The following is a 21,095-nucleotide window of genomic DNA, read 5'->3' as shown; positions in this document are numbered from 1 at the left end:
TTTGCAGGTATTAACTCGCCAATCTGAGCTGATTACCTGATACCCAAATACCAGATTCAACAACTCTATATTAAATCTATGATAAGATTTAGGTTATGCTGGATTTATCAGTAACACTTTACAATAAGGCTCCATTTGTTAATGTTAGCTAACTGCATTATGAAATCTTTTATTTTAGTAATCTTATTTAATGTTACTTTTAACATTTACTAATACATTTTTAAAATCCAAAGTTGAATCAGTTACACTTTATGTGTAATGCATTATAAAGGTATTAATAATGCAAGTTAAAATGCATTATTTATTTTCATAAAACGTAATTAAAGTTAAAATGCACTATAGTATTTGCATCTGAAAATAGTGGTTTGTCATGTTTTTTAATGCATTTATCTTGTAATGAATAGATACGTATATAATGTATTATACAAGTATTCATGAGACCATACAATGCTTAAGAGACATCATTAATGCATTAAAATACTATTTGTTGTACAGCCAATACTAAAAACGTTCATTTCCATTTCTGCTTGAGTCTTTAGAACCGTCCTGTAGCCTTTCCAGATTACCAAAGGAAAGGTCAGATGTTAGTGGTTTGCATTAGACTGGCTCCTGTGATATATATCACAGTCCACTGACACACAGTGAAAGCCAGAGTGCTCACTTCCCACAACCTCGAAACTATTACTCTGGTACCAGAACATGTATGTTAGCCCTTTCAAATCAACTATAGAGAAAGAACAACATACCAGATTTGTTCACCCTGAGAGGACAAAGGACCTCTCTGGAAATTAGCATTTAAACTCACCATTTGAGAGGCAAAGTCTCACCTCAGAACAAATCTCTCCCCCTCTTCCCTTCTCTCATGTAAATCACCCAAAAATCCATATGGTTTAATGTTAACAATTATCATCCAGTTTTATACATGTTTGGTATCATTTAAAATGTCTCAGTGCGACTGGTACAAATGTCTCATTTCCAAATAAGTAAAACAAAAGGTAAAAAGGTTTTAATCTGACACACAAAGGAAGGTGGTCTCTAGACAAATGGTCTCCTACCCCCCCAAAAGGTGTAACTTCTGAATGCAAATTTCCATTGAAAGAGGTCCTGACTATATAATGAAATGCAGCAGGGGATTCGGGGCCTTTCTGTACCTCAGATTAGCCCATGAGGCTGTGAGTGAGACCTCTCAGCCTCATGTATTTCTTAATGTTGGGTTTGCTTCTTCTCTCTATACCAGAGCATTTGATGTTTTTTATCGATTATCTTTGAATTGATTATGAAATTGGCATGATACATTTACCTGACATAATAAATTGTCACATTTGATTATTCTAACTGACTTTGACATTATTTTCATTAAAGAGTTAAAAAGGAATTGCAGTGCCCGTCTACGGAGAGCCTGCCCACTCCCTATTAAAGGGATAGTTCACTTTGAAATACATTTTTGGTATGTTTTAGCTTACCTCAAGGGCATCCAAGATGTAGGTGTCTTTTTTTCCGCAGTAGTTTCAATTTTGATATTTTTAGGTCAAACCGTTCTTGTCTGTCAGTCATATAATGCAGGTCTATGGTCATTATCTCAAAGAGCATGCACAGAGTCCAAATTAAAACAATTCCCCGTCGTCCAAATTAAACAATTCCCCATCGTAAGTACACATTGATGGCCTAAGACACGAAACGAGCGGTTTGTGTGAGAAAACGAACAGTATTTATATCGTTTTTACCGCTTATACACAGCCACGTCCAAGTGATCTGATCTGACGTGTGCGCAGACTGGTGCATAGATATATACACTAGATGTCGCCTTAAAGACATTCGTTCCAATGAACTGCCGTAGACAAGGCGACATCTAGTGTATATATCTATGCACCAGTCTGCGCACACGCCAGATCAGATCGTTTGTGTTGTTTGCATGGAGCCATTTGGCAACTCAAAGCCGAAGGAGGTCTGGGTAAAATGTGCCCTATGCAGTCTCTGGGCCCACAAAGCCTGCACTCCAGGGTTACCGGCATTCATTTGTCAGCACTGTGACTCTGATTAAGAAGACACACACACACACACACACCACCAGGTCACAAAGGTTACGTCCGTGGATCACGGCTGAACGCGTCTTCTCCACACTCACTTATAAACAAACATTTTTTTTTCGCCTATCGTGCGTCTACTCTACACCCCTACCACTAAAAAACCTCATAGTTACAACGCGGACTGTTGAGCAGACGCGTCTCAAGCCTATTAGTGATCCAACGCAGGGAGTGAGACATTGTTCTTTTATGTCAATAAACCTGTTTTTGAAGCATAACTTGTAGTGTGGCATCCATTTTTGCTTCTTTTGTGTAATTGTTACAACTTACCCCAGCATGTGTTACAACCTACCCCGGTATTGGGGTAGGTTGTAACGAAGGTACACCATGTATTTGACACCAACTCACAAGGTCTGTAATATTCTTGTAGAGGATTGAATTGGTGCCATTTGTAGTGAACACATGTGGGTACTTTGTATAAAAGTTTGAGAACTCTAGCTACAAAATTCAGTGAGTTATAGTTACTGAAGCAAAAAGTGTTACAACCATACCCAGTCTCCCCCTATTATTAACCTTTACATATTGGCGCCGTCTCTTCTCGTTCCAACAGTACATGATATCTTTCCACATGTTGATTTTTATTGAACACATCTGTTTAAGAAGCACGAGTCTTGAAATGCTAGTTTAACATGTCACGTGACACGTGATATCTTCAAATAATTTGTCCTAATCAGATCACTTAAGTTCGTTCGTCACACTAAGAACAATAATGATAATGATATAATGATATATAATGACTATAATGATAACTATTTTAACATCCACACCAAATGGACGATAAAGTTCTGTTTATTGTGTGCTGTCGTTATGTTGTCTGCCATTTTAAGTGCTTAAGCTTTTTAAAGTCGGATAGTAGATCCTGATTGGCTGTGTGATAGAAATATTTTATGTAATGGATATTTGCAACATTAAATGTACAGAGAAATGCAGACTAAGGATGCTAAGGTCAAAAGCCATATATACTTAACCAAAAAGTGCTTAACACAGTAGAACTAACAGTCATATGATTTGCTTAGATCATTACAAACCAATCACCAGAACAAATCACAGTGAAGAAGACTTGAGTGACATTGATTTTTACTCAACTGTATTATTTAAATGTACATGTATCTTTCTGTTCAGGAGACTCACTTGGTTGTTGTGGTCAGATTAGAAAAGAGTGCCTTTCACTCTTTTGTTATATCCCTGAGCTTGTTTTTCCTGTTCTTTAACAGCATAGTTAGTGTATGTGTACTAGTATAGCATAGTGCGATAGTTCCTGCTTCATGAAGATGAGAAAGTAGTGTCTTGGCGTGACTTGCATAATAAACTACCACAGGATCTCGGAGTACCTGCTTGAATATCACGTCTACTGGGAGTCTCGGCACACGGCCAAACATGAGGTAAAAAAGGTGGGAAGCCTGTTGTCTCATGCAGAGTGGCATTATAAGCAAATGTTAGGGTCTGAATTTGTTGGGGCCACTGATGTTTAGTTTTGAAGGGCAAAAAACACAACATAGATCCTAAAGTCCTGTTAAATCATTCAGTTCCTGCATTGCCCATTGGATGATATGCTGTGGTATGCGACTTAGCAACTCCTGACAATTTTTGTAGTTCAGCGATCAAACCACTCTCAAAATTAGCTCTCTGATCAGTGTGTATACGCTCAGGAAAGCCATAAACACAGAAAACGTGATCCCACACCTTGTTGGCCACTTGCTTAGCCGTCTGATTTGCACATGGAAATGAGTGGGCTAATTTTGTAAAGTGGTCCGTGATCACCAACACGTCAACAGAGTTCTGCCTAGAGTCTTCTGCACTCCAGAAATCCAAACATACAAATTCCATGGGTGCTGAGGTCTACGGGGCTCTAGCGGATGGCTCAGGCGTTTTAGCGAGGATGCATCTTTGACAGCATTTAACGTAAGACTTGATGTCTTGCTCCATCTTAGGCCAATAGAACCGCTGCCTCACTAAATGAAGCATTCTTACTTGCCTTTGATGTCCAGCGAGGTCATGAATCCCACTCGGTAACCCTTCCTTTTACAGTCCCCTAATTACTAGGTATTTACCTGGTAAATATATGGTAATTTATAGTTGGTTATTGGTAATTACCACAGGTAACAAGTATGTAAATGCAGAGAAACTACAAACTAATTACTAGGTATTTACCGGGTAAATATATGGTAAGTTATAGTTGGTTATTGGTAATTACCACAGGTAACAAGTATGTAAATGCAGAGAAACTACAAACTAATTACTAAGTATTTACCTGGTAAGCATATGGTAAATTATAGTATTTTAGTGTGTAATTACTTAAGGTGATTAGTATGCAATTACAGAGAAACGTACTCGGTTACCTAATGTAACCTCGGTTCTCTCTAGAAGAGGGAACGAGTATTGCGTAAGTTGCTTACGCTACGGGTAAAGTTGTCTTTTCTCGAGATCTGAAGCCAAAAATTATCCTTAATTTTGTATTTATTGTCAACGCAGTGCGGCAGACAGCAGACCATAGCAGGCTGTACGAGCGTGCTCATTGGCTGTCCTGCGGCAACTGCAGCAGCCTACCAGTGAGCCCTGCGTGACGTCCCAATAAGGGCGATTCGCGCCCTCGACGCGCCTGGCCCGCCAGAATGGGTGTGGCTAGCGTGTATAAAAGAGGGGCTCACAGGCTGGAATTCTGGTTTTCATAGACTGAAGCGAATAAGCTCGTGGCGCGACACGACAGGTTACGCAATACTCGTTCCTTCTTCTAGAGAGAACCGAGGTTACATTAGGTAACCGAGTAAGTTCTCTTACGAGAGGTTCTCTCGTATTGCGTAAGTTGCTTACGCAACGGGAACCCCTTGTCAACGCCGTGCGCGCCGAGCATCAATGCATGAGTCCCAGGGAAACCCGGGGAAAATAACATGCGAGAACAGGCGGCCAGCAGTGCGGGCCAGCACGTGTCATAAGCACTTTATAAGGGTACAGAGCGGCACTGCCGGTGTATAAACCCAAGGAGAGTGCGGCCAGCAACGGGGGCCAGCACAGTACACAAGCACATCACAGGGAAAATATATAGACCGGCCTCGCCGGTCCATGTATGAAAGTGTAAACCCTAGCGCCACAGTGAGGAATAGGCGGCCAGCAACGCGGGCCCGCACTAATACATCAGCGCATGATGGGGAAAAATACAGAGCGGAACTGCCGGTCTGTATATAGAGACTTTTATCCCTAGTGCAGCTACCAGAAAAGCTAGTAATACACAGGAGTAGTCTGCGCATAATAATGGCCAGAACATACATCCCGCTTAGACTGATAACAGTTTAGCCTGCAAGGCGGGAACTTCCAGATTATTAAATCTCACGAATGTGGAGGGAGAGGCCCAGCCTGCCGCCATACATATGTCGTGAATAGAAATCCCGCTAGACCAAGCCCACGAAGAGGCCATGCCTCTGGTGGAATGGGCTCTGATGCCGATAGGGCACTGCAGGTGTTTGGACGCATATGCAGCTGCGATAGAGTCCACTATCCATCTGGACAGACTCTGTTTCGAGGCGGCGAGACCCCTGGTGCGCCCATCAAACGAAACAAAAAGCTGCTCGGAACGCCTAAAAGCGGCGGAGCATGTGATGTACACTCTCAGCGCCCTGACGGGGCATAGGAGGTTATCACTATCATCACTATCGGATGCTGGCAGAGCCGACAGGCAGATGATCTGCGCCCTAAAGGGAGTGCCCATCGCTTTTGGGACGTAACCGTGTCTCGGTTTGAGGATGACTTTAGAGTCATTAGGTCCGAACTCTAGACACGCGGGGCTGACAGACAGCGAAAGGTATTTCAAATCCACGATTCGAATGGTTCAAAGGGAAAAGCTTTCAGGGCCTCCAAGACCAAAGAAAGATCCCAGATAGGAACCGAGGGGGGGCCGCGGGGGGTTCATCCTCCTGGCTCCCCTGAGGAAGCGGATGATGAGCTAATTTCTTCCTATTGCATGGCTGCGCGTCGTCTCAGCGAACACTGCGATAGCCGCAACATATACTTTGAGCGTGGAGGGGGACCTGCCCTTGTCCAACAGCTCTTGTAGGAAGGAGGGCACCCGCGAAACCCTGCGTGTGCGTGGATCCAGGCTCCTAGTGGCGCACCATTTAGTGAAGACTGACCATTTATACGCGTAGAGTCTTCTCGTGGAAGGGGCTCTAGACTGCGTGATTGTGTTTATGACCCCTTCTGGCAGCTCAACGGGTATCCGTTGATTACCCACGCGTGCAGAGACCGGCGCTCTGGGTGGGGATGCCATATTGATCCACCGGCTTGAGAGAGGAGATCTCTCTTGACCGGGATCGGCCGGGGGGGTGAGTGCGACAGCCTCACTAGCTCTGGGTACCATATTTGGTTCTCCCATCGCGGGGCTATGAGGAGCACTGAGTGGCGTGTTTTCCCTGACCCTCTTTATTACCTGTGGTAACAAAGAGATCGGAGGGAAAGCATACAGCGGGCGGCTGGGCCAGGTTTGGGCCAACGCATCCTCGCTTTTTGAGAAAAACCTTGGGCAATGAGCGTTGTCTTTTGACGCAAAAAGGTCGACTTCGGCCCTGCCGAACAGGTGCCACAGTAGCTGGACTGTCTGAGGGTGCAGGGACCATTCTCCCGGGGGAATGTTGTACCTGGACAGTCTGTCTGGACCGACATTCAGGTGGCCAGGCGCGTGCGCGGCTCTCAGCAAGCGCAACGAGTGGTGAGCCCACACTAGAAGGCGCTTCGTCAGATTGCAGAGATTTCTGGGTGTGACACCGCCCTGTCGGTTCACATAGGACACCACAGACATGTTGTCCGAACAGACTAGTATGTGGGGATCCCATATATGTGGGAGGAAATGCTTGAGCGTGTTTTCGACCGCTATCATCTCCAAACAGTTTATATGGAGGCATTTTTCCTGGTCTGACCACAGGCCAAAGACCGGTTTGCCCTCAAACAGAGCGCCCGAACCTAAGTTGGATGCATCCGTCGAGATAACTTTGTGGTGTGAAACGGCTCCCATTATCACTCCCTGGTGGTACCAATCAGCCGCTAACCAGGGTCTCAGCGCTGAAACGCAGCTCTGAGTCACTCTGATTCGTATGCCGCCGGACGCCCAGGCTCTGCGAGGCATACGGGCGTTTAACCAGCGTTGTAGGGGGCGCATATGAAATAGACCCAGCTGAAGCACTGCTGCAGCTGACGCCATATAACCCAGCATCCTCTGAAACTTTTTCAGGGGTGCGGCGCTGCCCAGCTGGAAAGACGCGGCCAGGCGCTAGATACGGCACGCGCGCTGTATCGACAGCCGGGCCGTCATTGCCACAGAGTCCAGTTCCAAGCCCAGAAAAGGGGTTGACTGACTGGGCAGTAATGAGCTCTTGGTCCAGTTGACCGTGAGACCCAAGCTTTCCAGGTGGCTGAGAAGCACAGTTCTGTGAGAGATCAGTTCTTCCTCTGACTGTGCTAGAATCAGCCAATCGTCCAGATAGTTCAAAATTGTATTTAATGCAAAATACACATCTGCAGTCGCCTTTTTAGGGGACTGACAGAGTGAAATGCTTTGATGGCTCATATGCTCATAAAAACATAATTTTTATTTGCTGTCAGAGCCGGGATTCGAAGACGGATCTCTGGCGCGAAAGTCTAGTGTTCTGCCACTGTGCCACAGGGGGAGAACACATAAGCAACCAGTAAGCGCGAGCATATAAGAGAGCGTCATTTTGTGTGTCAGCGTTCGTTTTGCAGGCGTGCGTGTGTTAAAACAGGCTTGTTTACTGCAATATTAGTACAGCTAAGGGCAGAATGACCTCCGGGTTCCGATAGCCATGATGCACGGGCTCGGGAACCTGATTCGGAGGCGCGGGCACGGCGCGCGCTCTCTTGGTGCTTGAATACGGCGGCTCGCATACAGAGATGGCTGGCCGTTTTACACACATTGTCCCGGTGGCTTTGGACGGGGAACATATTGTGCGAGGGACGGCGCGAAAGCAGCGCCGTGGGTGCAGTGTTTGTCAGTATGTGTGAGTGCTAGGGGGCGGGCACAGGACTTACACACAGCGAGTGACCGGAAGTGAGGGGCCGTGTAACAGAGCGGGCAGTGGGTAGGTGTGGGCACGGGGCTGTGGACACGTGACCTACATTCAATACTCGAGCGGTTTTTGTCCGCTTCATGAGAGTGGGCTCTGATAGAGACACAGAGTTTATTGTGTGTAGGGGTGAGCACAGAAACGTGGGCACATTTTCTACACTTGAAACACATGCGGCGTGAGCCGGATCATCAGAATTGTACTCCTATGAGATTTCTCTGGGGTGCCGTGAAGACAGTGTTTGGGTGTAGGCGAGCGGGTTGTACAACGCGCTCGTTGGCTGCAAAATACACATCTGCAGTCGCCTTTTTAGGGGACTGACAGAGCGAAATGCTTTGATGGCTCATATGCTCATAAAAACATAATTTTTATTTGCTGTCAGAGCCCGGATTCCAACACGGGACTCTGGCGCGAAAGCCTAGTGTTCTGCCACTGTGCCACAGAGGGAGCACACATAAGCATCCAGTAAGCGCGAGCATATAACAGAGCGTCACGTTTTGTGTCAGCGTTTGTTTTGCAGACGTGCGAGTGTGTTTAAACAGGCTCGTTTAATGATGTTTTATAAACAAAGTTCGGGAGGAGCACGTTCAGATAATCAATCCGAATCTACTTGTCATCAAACAATTACGTCTACCCTAATCAGCATGACAAGAAGTATATATATATATATCCACTCTATCAACTCACCTAACATTCCTTGACAGTTTTCCAGCATCCCTCCACCACCCCGACTCCTCACTCTTGGCTCTTTCTTCACAGCCAGGAATACGGGGGGAGTACTCTGGGTGCGCGAATTGGAGGCTGGTCCGGCCTAAGCGGGACTCAGAACACTCTCTCTTTCTCCTTTCGCCGGTGAGTGAGGCACGCGGGGTGCTGAACATTGCTCGTCGTGACGGCGTTTGTTTGCAGGCGTGCATGTATTTATAACAGGCTCGTTTACTGCAATATTGATGTTACCAGAGTGACGCGCGCGAACGGGGCGCGGGGTAGCTTTCTTGTAACGTAAAGGAAGCTATCCCGTGGCCGTCCACTTTCTGACATATCCCTTGTGAGCAGCGCCGTTTGCGCGGCTCGAACAGAGGGGGAGCTTTCAGCGGCGGCGTCCTCGTCCAGCTCCCTGCCTCATCCCCTGAAGCGGCGGTGGCGCGGGCGAGTGCCGGCGGCCGGGAGGGGGGGCGGAGGGAGGGAGAGAGAAGCTCGAGGGAACGGATCCGGCGAGCTTCTTGTTGCCGCAACGGCCTCCGGTGGTCTCTGGGGGCGGTGCTTATTTCTGCGCGGCCCCGCGGGGACAGGCGGAGTGACAGCTTGTGTTGAAAGCTTCAAGTCGAGCCCGCAGGGTCGACATTGAGAGCTCTTCGCACTCGGGGAGTGCGGTGGCGGCGTGCTTGCGGCCCAGGCAGAGAGCGCAGATGACGTGACGGTCTCTGTTGCTGAGCGGCACGAGCCGCAGGAAAGACGAGGTATTTTTAGAAAAACGCCTTGTGCTCTTTTAGGAGAGAGAAAGTGTGTGACGCAAAGGCGAGCACACACAGCAGAAAAAGGATATGTCGCCGGATGGCGTAGCAGGCTGAAGGCGGCAAAGACGGCCAGCTTCCTCAGACGCTTCCTAGGCTTGCTGGTCGCTTGTTTCAACGGCGGCGGCTCTCAAGATCCAGCGATGCGAAGAGCTTCGCTGAAGACATGAAAATCAGAATTCCAGCCTGTGAGCCCCTCTTTTATACACGCTAGCCACACCCATTCTGGCGGGCCAGGCGCGTGGAGGTCGCGACGTCACGCAGGGCTCACTGGTAGGCTGCTGCAGTTGCCGCAGGACAGCCAATGAGCACGCTCGTACAGCCTGCTATGGTCTGCTGTCTGCCGCACTGCGTTGACAATAAATACAAAATTAAGGATAATTTTTGGCTTCAGATCTCGAGAAAAGACAACTTTACCCGTAGAGTAAGCAACTTACGCAATACGAGAGAACTGTTCTTGCAGATGTTTTTACAATTTACTTAGTAAGTAAAGTGCAACTGTACTGTAAAATGAAGCCTTGTTTATTTCCATGGTATTACAGAGAAACTACCAGGGAATTTTTTTTTACCACATAACCTGATCATTCCCTTTTCCATATAGTCACAATTTTTTACCACGTATGTCCTGCAACGTTACCAAGGAAAACATGACAATTTACTCGGTAAGTAAAGTGTAACTGTACTGTAAAATGAAGCCTTGTTTATTTCCATGGTATTACCGGAATTGTACCATATAATCTGATCATTCCCTTGCGGTGTGAGTTGAAGAGTGAGCCTCTTGGTGTATTGGCTGTGTAAACGGGAGAACCTCGGTTTGGCGTCTGCGTGTACGGTGACCAGTAAATGATACTAGCAGTTACGAGTCTATAGAAACTTGCTCACATATAGCGAGTAGTGATTCTATACGGGTTTGCAGCAACAAGCAACACTGGGAAGAGTGCACAGCTATTAGTCATCCACACCGTTTAACTTTATTGTTACGGGGCATATAGCTCTAATTCATCTAGGCTGGTATCCAAAGAAAAATGAGGATGGCCTTCGTCTGCCACTAGACACTGTTTTTCCTGGGTTTAATCATTCTGTTTTACTTTTTATTTCTTTTGATGTTTGTGTGTGTGTCTTGGGGATTTGCTACCATTGTTCTGTGACCTAGGATGGAGTTTTGCTATTGGTAGCAGCTTGTCAATCTAACTGTTTTTTGTTTGTTTTTTCTGTTTAGCAGTCATCATATTCCAATATTCAGCCTATGGGGATTGTGCAATATCTCCTTTGGGGACCGTGTCTATTTTGCAATGTTCACTAGTGTGAAATGCTGTGTTAGTGTATGCACGGCCGATTTGGTTTGAAGTGTCTCTTGCAGTGTTGGAGTGTGTATGTGAACAGTATCTATTTATTCGACTTTATTCACTGTACTTGATATTGTTAGACTTTATATCCTGTACCTCATTTACTATGAGACTTTTATTCATTGTAATTTATTTATTGTAGAATTGTTCACTGTTACCTACAGGGAACATTTGTTGCTCTGATTGCCACTCAGTATATTGTCTAGTGTTTAATAAAATTATATTTGATTACATCAGTCCCATTACTGTGCCTTCATTGGATACAACCTGCCTAAATAGTTTAAAGGGGAGCGCTGTTCGGGTTCTCTTACGAGAGGTTCTCTCGTATTGCGTAAGTAGCTTACGCTGCGGGAAAAGTCATCTTTCTCGAGATATGAAGCCAGAAAATTATCCTTAATTTTTTTAACTTTGTCAACGCAGTGCAGCAGCACACAGACCTAGAGCAGGCTATCTAGCGTGCTCATTGGCTGCCCTGCCGCAACTGCAGCAGCCTACCAGTGAGCCTGGCGTGACGTCACGCCCAATGGGAGCGCACAGCGCCCCAGCGCGTCACGGCCCGTAAGAGGGGCGTGGCTTTAGCTTATAAAAGGAGGCTCGGAGGCTGCTTTCTCTGATTTTTGTCTCTTCAGCGAAGCTCTCCGCATTGCTGGACTCTGAGGAAGCCGCCGTCGAAACAAGCGACCAGCAAGCCGAGGATCTCAGACTGAGGAAGCCGGCCGCCTTCGCCGCCTTCAGCTTTCCCTGCCTGCTTCGCTATCCGGCGAATATATCCTTTATTTGCTCTATGTGTGTGTGTTGTGTGCTCGCCCCGCGACACACTTTGCATCTAAAAGAGCGCGAGGCGTTGTTTCAAATGCCTCGCTCATCCTGTGGCTTGTGCAGAGCCACGCTCAGCGACGGAGACCGCCTTGTGATTTGCGCTCTCTGCCTGGCCTTCTACCCGGGCGGCTGCGTACAGCGAGCCGGGTATGACAGCTGAGCGCTCGCCGGAGCCCCTCCCGCGAGCCTCACTCTCTCCTTCTCCCCCGCCCTTCACCGACGCGCAGCGGCCGGCCATTGCCCGCACTGCCGTCGCCTCAGGGGACGAAGCAGATGACGTCAGACCCCTCTGTCAAGCCGCGCAAACGGCGCCGCTCACAAGGGATGTCAGAAACGGACAGTCTCGGGCTATAGCTTCCTTTCCGTTACAAGAAGGCTACCCCCCCGTCACTGGCTATAGGAGAGAAGAGTGTTAGCCCCACCCAGGCCGGACTAACCTCCATTCCTGACATATTTCTCAGTCCCCTCCTAAGCTCAGGCGACTGGAAATACATATATTGCAGTAACGAGCCTGTTTTTATGCACGCACGCCTGCAAACTAACGCTACACAAAACATGACGACGCTCGCCCTTCCTGCGCTCTCCCCCTCTGTTCGAGCCGCACAAACGCGCCGCTCACAAGGGATGTCAGAAGTAGGCGGTCACGGGCTGGCTTTCTTTACGTTATAAGAAAGCTACCCCGCGTCTCGGTCGCGCGCGTCACCTACCGGCCACCTCCATTTCTCAGTCCCCTCCTAAGCTACAGGCGACTAGAAATATCTATGTTGCAGTACACGAGCCTGTTTTCATACACGCACGTCTGCACACTAACGATGTCACAGCACATGATGACATCTTCCCGCTCTCTCTCCCTTTGTCCGAGCCGCGCAACCGCGCCGTTCTCAAGGGATATCAGAGCGGACGTCACGAGCACCGGCGAAAAGAGGAAGTCCCACCCAGGTCGGACTAACCTCCATTCCTGACATATTTCTCAGTCCCCTCTAAGTTCAGGCGGCTGGAAATACTAATACTGCAGTAAACGAGCCTGTTTAATACACGCGCGCCTGCAAACAAACGCCGAAACGAAACACGACGCTCTGTCATATGCTCGCGCTAACTGAGAGCTTATGTGTGCCCCTGTGGCTCAGTGGCAGAACACTAGGCTTCCGCGCGGGAGACCCGAGTTCGAATCCGACTCTGAGGCAGATAAATATATTTTTTCTGCTGGCTTCTCCGAGCTCGCGGCAGCTTTCTTACATACACAAAAGTGAACCCGCACCCTCCCGCTCACAGGATGGTGCTTGAGTATTTATGAGCGTCTAAACATATGAGCCATCAAAGCATTTCGCTCTATCAGTTTCCTATAACGCCAATGATGTTATAAGTGTAGAATATGTGCCCACTCCCACGTGCTCACTGCTACACACAAACACGGTCTCCCCGGTAACGCTCACAGAGCGCACTCTCATAGAGCGGGCATGCGCCGCTCGAGTGCTAAGCGTAGAGAATGTGCCCACAATTCTGTGCCCACACCTACCCACTGCCCGCTCTGTTACACAGTTACCCCGGGTTGCAGATCCTCCAAAGCTCACAAACATTCCGGCTCTGGCCGAAGGTGTCATAAGTGTAGAAAATGTGCTCACCACTACACACAAACACTATCCCCATGGTAACACGCTCAGAGCGCACTCTCATAAAGCGGACACACGCTCGAGTACTAAGTGTAGTAAATGTGCCCACAACCCTGTGCTCACAACTACCCGCTGCTCGCTCTGCCACTCAGTTACCTCGGGTTACAAAGCTCCCAAACACTGGCCGTGTTATAAGTGTAAACTCTGCGCCCGCTCACGAGCACGCGCACCCACTTTCAGACATGATAACCCCCACGCCGCTCTCGCGCCAGGGGTGTTTAGCAGCAAAACGCGCTCCATCCGTAGCGATCGAGCCATCATATGCTGTACAGCCAGTCAGCACTGTTTTCCAGCCCCCGTGTTCGAGCACTGGCGGCGCGTCGCCGCCCCATCCTCTCTGATACAGGTTCCCCATCCCGCTCAGCGCGGCGATCTGAACCCAGAGACCATTCGACCCCTAGCTATGCGTGCAAAAGCATGGGAAGCTATTCAGGGCGCGTCAGAATGGGTGCTGAATACTATATAACACGGCTATTCGCTTCAATTCGCTCGTCGCCCCCCGCACTTTCTAGCGCAGACGGAGACAAAAGTGACTTTAGAAGCAGCGCACCTGCTTCAAGCAGAAATAGCGAAGCTGCTGCGCAAAGGGGCTATAGAACAGGTTCATCCTTCTCTGAGCGAGTCGGGCTTTACAGCCGTTACTTCCTCGTACCCAAGAAGGACGGAGCGCTAAGACCTATTTTAGATCTGAGACACTTGAACAAAGCCCTCATGAGACGGCCGTTCAAAATGATTACAACCAGACAAATTCTCGCGCAAATTCGCCCGGGAGACTGGTTTATCTCTCTCGATCTGAAGGACGCATATTTTCAGATCCAGATAACACCCCGTCACAGGCCATTCTTGAGATTCGCCTTCGACGGCCGGGCTTATCAGTACACCGTCCTGCCGTTCGGTCTATCTTTGGCACCCCGTACGTTTACGAAGTGCATGGACGCGGCTCTCTCTCCCCTGAGAAGACAGGGGATGCGGATACTGAACTATCTGGACGATTGGCTAATTCTAGCGCAGTCAGAGACAGAGCTTGTGTCTCACAGAACAGCGCTTCTCAGCCATCTGGAAAGCTTGGGTCTCTCAGTCAACTGACCAAGAGCTCATTACTGCCCCGTCAGTCTATTTCCTTTCTCGGAATAGAACTGGACTCGGTGGCTATGACGGCCAGATTGTCAGAGCAGCGCGCGCGCTGCATTCAACATCTCGCCGCGTCTTTCCAGACGGGCAGTCACGCGCCGCTGAGGACATTCCAGCGAATCCTGGGGCATATGGCTTCAGCTGCAGCGGTGCTCCAGCTGGGCTTACTGCGCATGCGCCCGCTTCAACGCTGGCTGAAAGCGCGAGTGCCTCACCGAGCTTGGACTGCCGGCAGCCTACGAGTCAGGGTGAATCAGGGCTGTGTTTCAGCCCTCCAGCCCTGGCTGGCAGCCGAATGGTATCGCACAGGAGTGACGATGGGTGTTGTCTCGCACCGGAAAGTTGTCTTGACAGACGCGTCCAACCGAGGTTGGGGAGCGCTCTTCGAGGGCAGACCGGTCTTTGGCCTTTGGTCAGACCAGGAGAGTCGCCTTCATATAAACTGTCTAGAGATGCTGGTGGTCGAGAACGCGCTCAAGCACTTCCTCCCATACCTACAGGGTCACCATGTACTAGTCCGTACGGACAACACGTCAGTGGTGGCCTATGTGAACCGTCAAGGCGGTGTCAGATCCAAAAGGCTCTGCACCCTGGCGGAACGCCTCCTCGTGTGGGCTCGGCACTCACTGCGCTCGCTGAGAGCCGCGCACGTGCCGGGTCGCCTGAACGAGGGTCCAGACAGACTGTCCAGGGACAATGTTCCCCTGGAAGAGTGGTCTTTTCATCCCCAATCAGTCCAGTCACTGTGGCGCCGTTTCGGCAGAGCGAAAGTCGACCTCTTTGCGTCAATAGACAACGCGCACTGCCCAAGGTTCTTTTCAAAGAACGAGGACGCGCTGGCCCAAGCCTGGCCCAGCGGCCCGCTATACGCTTTTCCCCCGGTCTCTCTGTTGCCACAAGTCATCAGGAGAATCAGGGAAGCGCGCCACACGGTGCTCCTCATAGCCCCGTATTGGGAGAATCAGACATGGTTCCCGGAATTAATACAGCTGGCAGACACAGCTCCCTGGCCGATACCGGTGAGAAGAGACCTTCTCTCTCAAGCCCGCGGCTCGATCTTGCATCTTCATCCAGAGCGCTGGTCTCTGCATGCATGGTCCCTCAACGGATACCCGTTGACTTGCCAACAGGGGTTGTGAACACGATCACACAGTCTAGAGCTCCCTCTACGAGGCGGCTCTATGCGTCTAAATGGTCTGTGTTTAATAAATGGTGCACCGCCAAAGGGCTGGATCCACAAGCATGTGAGGTGTCGCGTGTGCTTTGTTTCCTCCAAGAGCTGCTGGATGTGGGCAGGTCTCCATCCACGCTCAAAGTATATGTTGCGGCCATCTCAGCTTTCGCCGACTCGGCGCTGGGCCGCGCATTAAGGAGAAACGAATACATCATCCGCTTCCTGAGAGGAGCTAGGAGGATGAACCCCCCGCGACCCCCTTCGGTTCCTATTTGGGATCTTTCCCTGGTCTTAGAGGCCATGAAAGCGCATCCCTTTTAACCCATGGATACGGTGGATATGAAATACCTCACGCTCAAAACCGTTTTTCTGATAGCTCTGTCTTCAGTCAAACGTGTGGGTGACCTTCATGCGTTATCAGTTAACGCCTCATGCCTGGAGTTCGGACCTAATGACTCTAAAGTCATTCTCAGACCAAGGCATGGTTACGTCCCCAAAGTTTTGGACACACCCTTCAGAGCACAGGTCATTTCTCTCTCAGCTTTGCCGGCAACCGGCAGCGAGGTTGACAGTAACCTCCTTTGCCCTGTCAGAGCACTGAGATATTACATTACCAGGCGCTCGGAGCAGCTTTTCGTTTCGTTTGGTGGGCGCACTAAGGGTCTTGCCGCCTCGAAACACAGTCTGTCCAGATGGATAGTGGACGCTATCGCAGCTGCTTATGCGTCTAAGGACCTGCAGTGCCCACTGGGCATCAGAGCCCACTCTACTAGAGGCATGGCCTCGTCGTGGGCTTGGTCTAGCGGAATCTCCATTCATGACATTTGTACGGTGGCGGGCTGGGCCTCCCCCTCTACATTTGTTAGATTTTACAATCTGGAAGTTCCCGCCCTGCAGGCGAAGCTTTTATCAGTCTAAATCTCGCGTAGGCCGGCCCACTTCTGTGCGCGGGCTACTGCTGCTGATTTAGCTCTCCTGGTTGAACTGAACCATATAAGGGTTTGTCAGTCAGACCGGCCGCGCCGCTCTGTATGCCCTATTGTGTGCTTGTGTACTCGCGCTAGCCATCGTATTGGCCGCCTGGCTCACACTCTTGTGTTCCCCGGACTTCCCTGGGACTCATTTAGTGGATGCCCGGCGCGCACGGCGTTGACAAAGGGGTTCCCGCAGCGTAAGCTACTTACGCAATACGAGAGAACCTCTCGTAAGAGAACGTATCGGTTACCTAACGTAACCTCTGTTCTCTTATTGAGAGTATTGCGTAACCTGCCGTGCTCGCGCCAGGAGCTCATTCGCTTCAAGCGACAAAAACCAGAGAAAGCAGCCTCCGAGCCTCCTTTTATAAGCTAAAGCCACGCCCCTCTTACGGGCCGTGACGCGCTGGGGCGCTGTGCGCTCCCATTGGGCGTGACGTCACGCCAGGCTCACTGGTAGGCTGCTGCAGTTGCGGCAGGGCAGCCAATGAGCACGCTAGATAGCCTGCTCTAGGTCTGCGTGCTGCTGCACTGCGTTGACAAAGTTTTAAAAATTAAGGATAATTTTCTGGCTTCATATCTCGAGAAAGATGACTTTTCCCGCAGCGTAAGCTACTTACGCAATACTCGTTCCCTCTTCTAGAGAAAACAGAGGTTACGTTAGGTAACCGATACGTTTTCTAGTTTAGATATCCAAATTGTGTGCGTCGGAGCGCCCCCTATGGGTCGCATTTGTAAAGAACATTTTGTACAGATAATATACCTGAGGACCTGGACTTATCGTTATTCAAAAACTATACAAGAATGTTTTATTTCCTAACACTCATAATTAATGCATTGTTAAATTGTTTCAAGTGTGGTTATTCATGAGTTTCTGTTAGACACATGGCAGCTCATGTTCCTTTTTGTTTTATGCATAATATGCATTTTATGGTTTCAAGCTGTGTGCCAGTTTTTTTTGCCATCTAGTATTTTCTCTCAGAATTTGTGCAACTAACACAAATATCTTTACGCAAAGTTAAAAAAAATTAATAAATAAAAATATCTGAGACTTTCAAGAAATCATTTTTCTTATCTTAGTCCCAAAGTACCAGGAATAACCATAGACAATTGAGGCAAACTCTAAAGGGAATGTAGGATAAATTATTTAAATCCTTTTGGCTTTAAAAAAAAAAAAAAAAAAAAAAAAGTAATGTGATGTGATGTGTGACTAAGCGAGGCGAGGTAATACTTCATGTGATTAATCTTCATTCAGACATATGGCAGCTCCCGTGACTATGTTCCTGTTACTTTTATGCTTAAAGAGCATTTTATGGTTTATATAAAGTAGCTGAATGCAAACTTAGCATAGACAGAACAGATAGTTAGAACGACAGAATGAGAGAGAACGAAAGTTATGTACTCCATTATAATTTATACAGCTGTATTGAAAAGATTTTGAATGTGATTATTATTTGAGAGTAATATTCCAGCTGATATTTCAGGAATAAACACACAAAACTATCCGTCTGTTTGCTTTGAAGAATCAAATAAAGAGTAATTAAATCTATTAATTAATTAAAACTAAATCATATATATATAGTAAGACAAATTCACTGATGCATCACATGCAAACTGTTCGCTGTTTAAAAAGCTTTTAACTTTTGATCTCAGTTTCTCAAGATATATATATATATATATATCTTGAGACACTGAGATCAAAAGTTAAAAGCTTAGCGAAAAGTTTGCTTGTAATGCATCAGTGAATTTGACAGGAGACGAAACAGGATATGAGAAAAAGAGACATATGACTTAATCAAAACCTCCTCAGTTTGAAACAGATTTTTCCTTTGTCTGAAGAGGTTAATGGTTTACATTTTCAGGATGTTGATAACCAGTTTACATATCAAAATCTAAAGAAACCTACATGAACTGGTTTTAGTGGTCAGTCAGTTGTGATTGGCTTGAACCTTGTCATGTTGTAGTTAATTTGCAAGTGCAGCTGTTCAGATTTAGTTATGATGATTATGTTTTGTACAAATTTCCATTTTATCTTGAAACAAACAGTTATGATATTTAACTGCAACAGCTCACTAGTTCTTAAATTGGTTATATTTTACTGCATACGCGTTCAGATCTTAGAACAGATAACAGTTGGTTTCACATGTTATACAATTTATCAGTGTGCACTGTAACACTTGTAGCCTATAAACTGAATTTGTAAGAATTTTCTTAATCTAACATTTTAAAATTGTGTTCATGTAACCAGGTTAGTTTATTAATAGTAATTCATATGAGTTTAGTAATAATATTTAATGTAATAATTGTACTGTATGCTGGTGATGTTATTATTACATTCTTTTGGAGGTGTAAATGAAACAAAGACTTGAAATATGAAATTTATTTCCCTTTATTTTAGAAACAGCACCTTTTATAAAAAACAGATCTGGAATGATGACTATTCATGTGCAATTATTTCACCTCTATACAACTTTTGTAAAAGTGGACAAAGATCTTATAAAACTTTGCAATATATTTGAATAAAAGTTTTGTAACAGCATTGAGTAGATCACATATGTTAACCTATACAGTATGGAAGTGTATAGCATGTGAGAGAGGGAATGATACACTGATAGAGAAGATGCATTAATTGTTCACTGTGTTTAAAAGTATTCAATGGGATCCTCCTGAGATTTTGAGATCTGAATCCCATGCAGTTCTAGTTTTCCTCCAGCGTGAGGCAGTGATTTGTGAACCCTCAGATGAACGAAGTCTCCCCCTACATCCACCTGAAGAGGACGATAGGACACTTTAAATACACTTTCAGCACGTATCATAAACACAATATGCAGGCTGGAACGTGGCACAACAAGTTTACCTTGATGAAATAGTTGGTACCGGCCACAACCTGTGTGGTGTAAGATTTGGCAGTGAAAACGGTAAACTTCTTTCCAGCCTTATTTTCTGACGCAGACTTGACCTGAAGCAAAAGATGCAGAATTCATATTTAATGTAAATGTGGTTCATCTAAATCTGGTCTGAAAATTTACTTCATTTTTTATTAAAAATATATATAATTTCCTGTTTTTTTCTTTTCTCTTCTGATCCAGACATGCTTGTGATATCCAATTCCCCCATGTATTATTATATATTATTATGCTATTTATTTAATAATAATAATAATAATAGCAGTAAAAACCAACTGAAAAAGCCTCTTTCACACAGATTATAAAATGAGTAATTCATTTTATAATCTGTGTGAAAGATGACACACCCATCTCAAATCAACAGATTAGTAGTTTAATTGTTTTTTGGGTGGGAATATAGAGATTCTCATGAGTCTAGACTATGACATATAAAGTAATACATAGCCTAGATTTTTGTTAACTTTGCACTATTTGCACTTTGAACTATTGTCACTTCCTTTTTATAAAAAAATATAATTTCTTGTTTTTTCCCCCTCTTTTGAGCCATTAACATGCTCTTGACATACTTGTGATATTCACTCTAACATTATTATATATTTATTAAAAAAAAGAAGAAAAAGTAGTAAAAACCAACTGAAAAAGTCTCTTTCACACAGAGTATATGATGAATTACCGTGACACACTCATCTCAAACCAACACCTACTAAAGATTAGTCATTCGTTCAGGAGCTGAATCAGTTTTTGTTGTGTTTGGGTGGGAATACAGAGATTTTCATGACTCTAGACTAGAGACTATGAGTATATAAAGTAATATATACATTTTTGTTAACTTTGCACTATTGTCACTGTATATCAGGTTTAGGCAAAATTGAAAGTTCAATAATTGTCTCTTTGAATACTAGCTATATTAACATATAACAATAACGTACAAACTTCTGAATCCTAATAAATAGCTAGTAACAACTTATAAATATACATCACGTGCTTTCCCACATCAGCTGACTTACGCCATCAAAACAAAAGTCAAAGCTCCAGTCTCACCTCATCACAGATCTTCTGCACCTCTGGAGTGGCTTTCTTCACCTCGGAAGGCCCTCCAATAATCGGTTTGGTGGCCATTTCAATAATGTGTCGTTGATCGGTGTCGAGATGTTAAAAAGTGCTTTTTCAGACTGTCCAAATTGGCAGAAATCCCTGACACTGCTACAGTATTTATGCTGCTTAGATCATATGACTATGAGCAATCGTCACCAGAATATACCATGTGTTCAGAAGAGGCGGGGGGAGGATAAAAAAAAAACTATTTTAACAAATGCGGCTAAAACAGTAATATGATATATAATTAAATCATATATAAAGCATATATTTATGATTTATAATATTGGAGCTCTCATGTTTATTTCCTCCTT

At 46.3% G+C, this 21,095-nt stretch overlaps 2 protein-coding genes across 3 annotated transcripts in view; both read right to left on the bottom strand.

Moving 5' to 3' along the window:
- Nucleotides 1–21,095, bottom strand: part of LOC309499746 (cystatin-A-like) — a 196,200-nt gene that overhangs the window by 52,722 nt on the left and 122,383 nt on the right. The window lies entirely within an intron of this gene.
- Nucleotides 19,154–20,916, bottom strand: LOC309499750 (cystatin-B-like). Its single transcript, XM_082171198.1, has 3 exons — nt 20,728–20,916; nt 19,638–19,739; nt 19,154–19,548 (listed from the first exon to the last, which is right to left on the bottom strand). Exons 1-3 carry the CDS (start codon nt 20,803–20,805, stop codon nt 19,423–19,425), a joined length of 306 nt encoding a protein of 101 aa, XP_082027324.1. The 5' UTR covers nt 20,806–20,916; the 3' UTR covers nt 19,154–19,422.

This window comes from Leuciscus leuciscus, assembly GCF_965113295.1.
Source record: "Leuciscus leuciscus genome assembly, chromosome: 5".
Taxonomy (NCBI): domain Eukaryota; kingdom Metazoa; phylum Chordata; class Actinopteri; order Cypriniformes; family Leuciscidae; genus Leuciscus; species Leuciscus leuciscus.
The sequence above is the reverse complement of the archived record's forward strand: the minus strand, read 5'-3'. Positions and strand labels throughout refer to the sequence as shown.

Excerpts from the sequence above, each read along its gene's own strand:
- LOC309499750 (XM_082171198.1), bottom strand. The coding sequence starts at position 20,805 with ATGGCCACCAAACCGATTATTGGAGGGCCTTCCGAGGTGAAGAAAGCC. Across the intron at positions 19,740-20,727 it reads TGCAGAAGATCTGTGATGAG|GTCAAGTCTGCGTCAGAAAA; the intron begins GTGAGACTGGAG and ends CTTTTGCTTCAG. Across the intron at positions 19,549-19,637 it reads GTACCAACTATTTCATCAAG|GTGGATGTAGGGGGAGACTT; the intron begins GTAAACTTGTTG and ends CGTCCTCTTCAG.